The sequence below is a fragment of the Mercurialis annua genome, linkage group LG4 (genome assembly GCF_937616625.2).
Source record: "Mercurialis annua linkage group LG4, ddMerAnnu1.2, whole genome shotgun sequence".
NCBI classification, from domain to species: domain Eukaryota; kingdom Viridiplantae; phylum Streptophyta; class Magnoliopsida; order Malpighiales; family Euphorbiaceae; genus Mercurialis; species Mercurialis annua.
Window position 1 is genome coordinate 1,231,294 of NC_065573.1, and position 5,568 is coordinate 1,236,861.

General features: G+C 37.4%; 1 protein-coding gene across 2 annotated transcripts; it reads left to right on the forward strand.

Moving 5' to 3' along the window:
• Nucleotides 1–1,733: 1,733 nt before the first annotated feature.
• Nucleotides 1,734–4,052, forward strand: LOC126676807 (uncharacterized). Of its 2 annotated transcripts, none has more exons than XM_050371097.2 (3): nt 1,734–1,890; nt 2,791–2,876; nt 3,776–4,052. In XM_050371097.2, exons 1-3 carry the CDS (start codon nt 1,779–1,781, stop codon nt 3,893–3,895), a joined length of 318 nt encoding a protein of 105 aa, XP_050227054.1. In that variant the 5' UTR covers nt 1,734–1,778; the 3' UTR covers nt 3,896–4,052. The 2 variants fall into 2 exon arrangements, with proteins under 2 accessions (XP_050227054.1, XP_050227055.1); XM_050371098.2 differs by having other exon boundaries at nt 3,789–4,052.
• The last annotated feature ends 1,516 nt before the right edge of the window (nt 4,053–5,568 follow it).

Consider the following 5,568-nt stretch of genomic DNA (forward strand, 5'->3'; position numbering starts at 1 on the left):
TCGTGGGTTTATTAACCAGCAGCTTGTTTACCAGTTTTCCGAATCGTGTTCCTTCTCGCAATGCTTCAGTCGCCATATCGACGTTTAGGGTGTCAATTTTCATAGCTTGCTTATTAAACCGTTCGATGTAGCTTCATAAGGTTTCTCCTTATTCTTGGATGCAGGATCTCAGGATGCTGGCGGTAGTTTTTGCTGGTATGTTTGTGAGGTATCTGTTGAGAAATTCCGTTGAGAGCGAAGCGAAGCTCTTGATTGATCCTGGTTTCAACTTGTTGTACCACCTCTGGGCGTTGCCCGTGAGCGTGGTTGGAAAGACCCTGCATAAAATAGCGTCTGATACGCTAAGTAGCCCCATGGTGGTCGTGAATCTGGATGTGTGATCTCGGGGATCTCCTTCTCCGTTGAAGGTTGGCAGGACTGGTAGTTTCATGCTATATGGGATGGTTTCTTCCATGATCTCGGGTGAAAGGGGCGAGCCTTTCAGCCTGAGATCGTCTATGTCTAGTTCCTCCGACTTCAACTTTTTGAGTGCTTTGGCGATCTTCTCTTCCAAATCTTCCTCTACTACGTATGTGGCTTTGCTCTTCTGGGGCGATTCCGAGGATTCGCCCTCCCCTTCTTTGTGTTTTTTCTTTGGCTGTTCTTTTCCCGCATCTTTGTCTTGTCGTTTGCTTTTTGGTGGGGCATCTTCTTTCTCCTTCTCCCTACGTTCTTCTCTTTTTGAGTTTTACCTGCTTCGGGCATCGTCTTGGTTTTGCTCATTTCTGAGTGTTTCAGGGGATTGTTAGTTGGATTTGTCTTTTCCATTATTTTGATTGCCTGGGCTTTTTTCGTCACTCCTGTTTCCATTCTCCCGTCGGTTTCTCGTTTCATCTCCTTCCTCATTTCCTCCGTTTCTAGGTTCCCTGCTTCTATTTTCTCCCCTAGTCTCTCGGCGGCTTGGATTTGTGTTTTCTGTTCTTCCTCTTCTTCTTAGAGCTGTCGGGCTGAAATTATCCCTTAGGATTTTCATAGTTTCTTCGTGCCTATCATTCGTTCTTTTTGCTTCATTAGCCAATCTATCCAGATTTGCTGTAATACCCTGAAATTTGGATGTTTCAAGAGTAAGCGGTGCGTCTCATTTTGACTCGTCAAAATGAGAAAAATGAGGAAATTAGCGAAAGAGTTAAATAAAAGAGGACCCGAGTAGGTCGATATTAAAATTTTAAAAAGAAAATTTCAATGCTAAAATTCCATAAAAGAAATGAAAATGGATATTAAAAGAGTTTATGGAAAAAAATGGACAAAAGCAAATTTAAGCCTAAACTAGAAAATAATGATTTAATTCTCGAAAAATATAATTTAAATAAACTGTATATATGGAAATTAATATTTAAGTATGTAATATCGATCAATTGGCAGTTGATATTCATTAAGCAAAATTTGATGGAAAAACAAGCATTCTAGCTCAAATTGGAATTTGAGCGTTTTTAGCGAAAACAAAAAAAAAATCGCTAAAATAAATTATCGGAAATTGAATTAGAAGCTATTAAGCTGGTATTATTTATTTGGAAAATAAATAATATAAAATTTATTGAAGTGTAAAAATCGGGTATTTAATCGACGAATTTGGGCGAAATAAAAGCTAGAAGTTAAAATGGTTAATGGCAATTTAAAGGACTAAAGGAGACTTTTCCCATTAAAACTTGAATCAAATTGATTTGATTCTCAGATCAGCAATAGAAAGAAAAAAAGAAACTCAGCTCTCAACTTCATCTCCTTCCTTAGGAAGTTTAAACATGCAAGAATTTAGAATTGCCATATCTTGCTCGATTTTGGTCCGAATTGAACAATTCTTGCGGTCACGGAACGGGGACGGAGATCTCTACACATCTATCCCAGAGAATCAAGGTAAAAATATTGTTTTGTGGTTAGGTTTCCAGCAGTAGTTAATTCGATTTTGTTCAAAATTAATGGTAATGATGACTTAAAGGTTAATTGTGATGTTTAGGATGTCTAATTGATTAGGTAGAGCTGAGTTTGTGTTGTTTTGGTGTGAGAATGAAAGTTGTGTATTGAGTATATTTAAGGGTTTGATGATAGGTGGTGGCCAAAGGAGGCCGCGGTGGCCGGAGCTGGACCCGGCCGTCCAGCAGGCGCACCACCGAGCTGAATGCACGGTGGTGCCGAGCTGTAACAGCTCTGGTACGATTTACCAGAGCTGAGCAGCCCCTCCCCTTACCAAATTAGGGGAGGGAACATCAATGGGAAGGGGGCCAAGCTGCCCCTTCCCCGAGATCCATTAACGCTTAATTTTTGCGTAAAACATCAAGTTACGCAAACTAGTGTCGAATTGCACGTAAAATGGATTGTAAAAGCAGCTAAGGCATTATCGATTTGAAAATGGTTTTATATGAAGTGGATGGGTTGTTTTTAAGTGTTTAAAACGCTAAGGAAAATTTGTTTAATATTAAGAGTTTAGATTTGAAAACGTAAACTAAAAGGTTGGCGAAAAAAATGCTATAAGTCGAGTTTGAATCTTTAAGTTGAATTTTGGTTATATTATAACTATCAAAGATATAAAAAGGACTTTGATATCAAGATTAAAAGTTTAACGTATTTAAATTATTAAATATGTTATTGACTTTAAAAATACAAACATTGGATTTGAGAAGTGAAAACAGATATTTAAAGAATGTTGAGTAAAGTCATAAGTCAAGGTTATGAAGTCGACCTAAGCTAATAATTAGGTTTATAATTATTGGTTATACGTTTATAATCTAAACGTATTTATATTGTATTTTGTGACAGACGCATCGATGGACTTCGAAAGTGACATGTTTGGCTTAGTGGGATTCGACTATTATTTTGATATCATGATTTGGATAGCAAATTCAGTGAGTATACTTTACTCTCGTGTATTATTACGCTATAATTATATTATTAAACATTTTAATTATAAGTTATAAAAAACACATCGCATTAGATAATCATTTGTTGTGATTTGGAATTGTATGAACTAAATGGTTATCCTACCGTGGGATACACGGAATATGACTTATGAAATAGTTATACATATATGTATATGAGTATACATATTAATAATTTACTTTTGACAATTAAATTATGTATTGATTGATTATATATTTGTGAGTGAATTAAATATTTGATGTTGGATTGAATTGTATATCGTTTTGTTGCTATTTGTTCTATGATTGAAATTGATGTGTGATCCGAAGAAACAAGCTACCTATTGGGCGTCAATAGGCCGTGTGATCACCGGTGTTTGTAAGAGTCTAGATGTCTGTACTTAGAATTGTTTGACATGAGCTCATTAAATATTGATCATATTTATGATTATGAAATGGAATATGTTTGGGTATCGGAAAGGAGGATTATAATTTTGGTAGATACGAGGTAACTCGGTCGAACTATCTCGGGACCCGTATCTGGTGAGTAACTCGGTTGAACTATCTCGGGACTCACACCTTGGGATTAAGCAGTGGCATGATGTAACTCGGTTGAACTATCTCGGGACTATGCCACGTGGTAACGAGTAACTCGGTTGAACTATCTCGAGACCGTACCACTTGGACTACAATGATTGATATGAATACGATACATGTTAGGAAAGGTTAGGAGTTTAAGATTAAGGTTTCTATCAGATCAAATCTTTGTTTGTAATATAATGATATTATATTTGTTTAAATAAATGAATTTTCATTTGCGATGTTATTTTTGTGATAATACCGTTAGTAAGGTATATCTCACTCAGCTTAAGCTGACTCCCCAATAGTGTTTTCTTTCAGGTTTATTATGTGGTGATGTGGTCGAGCTTCCATCCATTGTTCTGGAAGTCTCAGTTATGAAAGTTTCTACCCTTCTTAGAGCTGCAGTAGTTATGTTAGTAGATTAATTCGATAGTTGACAGTTTATGTTTTTCATGTGCTGTGGCATAAAGATGTATTTTTGGAAAATGGTTTATCCACACATTTTGTATATGATTACATGATATTTTGCACAAGGTGGTTTGTGTTTTTAACAGGTGCTAGTAGCACAGTTTTCAAACGTTATATTGCCGATTTTTTTTTTAAATTTAAGATTGTTGTTTTGCGAAAAATTTATAGTGAATTTCAGGCTTGCTACGGGATTTGGAACTACCATTTCCATTCCCTAGCGCCGGTCGCGGCCCTCGATTTTGGGTCGTGACAAAGGTGGTATCAGAGCAGTTGGTCCAGTTACCACTGCCAGTTTGTGAAAAATGTCTATTTGACCCTAGTGACTGAGTCACTAGGTAACCTAGGAACTACTGCAGCATAGAGAGTCAAGCCTTAATTGATTGTGATTGTCTGAAATTAATTTATTTTGCTAGGTTGTGATTTTCGAATATAATACGGGGATGTGAGATTTGTTGATATTTGCATTATATTGTGATGTGCCTAAGTGATTATCTGAGTTATAAATTAGGCATAGTTATAGAACATGGTGATATAAGGGGTTAGAATTGTACCTTACGTATCGAAATTGTTTGATTTCCGCATGCCTTGGCGACGAGGAACTTGGTGACATGCTATATCGATCGAGGAGGAAACGCCTCCTATTTATCAAAATGGACTTCTTATCGATGCTAATAGGTCACCTGAGTAATTTGAGAATGGATATGTACCAGATAATGACGAAGATCAGGACGGGGCTATTTCACCTGAGATGATAGTGATAGTGAGAGCAACCCGTCCGAAGATGCAGTATCGGAGGAGGATCCATTAAAGGACCTTGATATCGAGGTATTTAAGGGAGATCAGTTTTGCGCCGAGATACATAGGTATCGTGCCATGAGGGATGAGATAGTATGGAGGGAGAGACAGGCCGAGTCCAGTCTAAACAATATTCAGGCACAAATATGTGGAAATAGGTAATCAGATGCTTTATTAATTGTGTGAGACGTACAATATATAGAGTACAAGCTTACTGAATCTAAGTATATCTTAACCATATTGATATGGTTAGGTAATTCAAAATACAAATTCAAAGTCTATCTTATCACCCTCCCGCAAGTTGAGCCGGAGTAGAAACGATGGTCAACTTGTCACGAAAAAGTTCGAACTGATTTCTTGGGAGCGGTTTTGTTAAGACATCAGCAATTTGATCATTAGAACTGATGTACCTGACTTGTATCTTCTTGTGAGCAACTTGATCCCGTACATAGTGAAAATCAATCTCCAAATGTTTGGATCTTGAATGAAAAATAGGCATAGTGGTGAGATAGGTAGCACTAAGGCTGTCACTCCATAGAATCGGACATGTAGAGGAAGATATACCAATTTCATCTAGGAGAGAAAGGACCCACTGTAATTCAGAAACTGTTGTCGAAATTGCTCGATATTCCGCTTCGGTGGAAGATTTCGCCACCATACGTTGTTTTCTCGATCCCCAAGTAACCAAATTTTTGCCGAAGAATATGCAAAAACCAGTGGTGGATTTTCAGTCGTCTATAGAACTCGCCCAATCACTATCGCAATAAGCTGAAACAACTGAACTGCTGCTGCGACTAAGGAAGAGGCCGTGAGTAGCTGTTGTTTGCAAATATCG

Coding starts and splice junctions, on each gene's coding strand:
- LOC126676807 (XM_050371097.2), top strand. CDS start 1,779: ATGCAAGAATTTAGAATTGCCATATCTTGCTCGATTTTGGTCCGAATT. Junction 1,891..2,790: donor ATCTATCCCAGAGAATCAAG/GTAAAAATATTG, acceptor ATTTTGTGACAG/ACGCATCGATGGACTTCGAA. Junction 2,877..3,775: donor TGATTTGGATAGCAAATTCA/GTGAGTATACTT, acceptor ACTCCCCAATAG/TGTTTTCTTTCAGGTTTATT.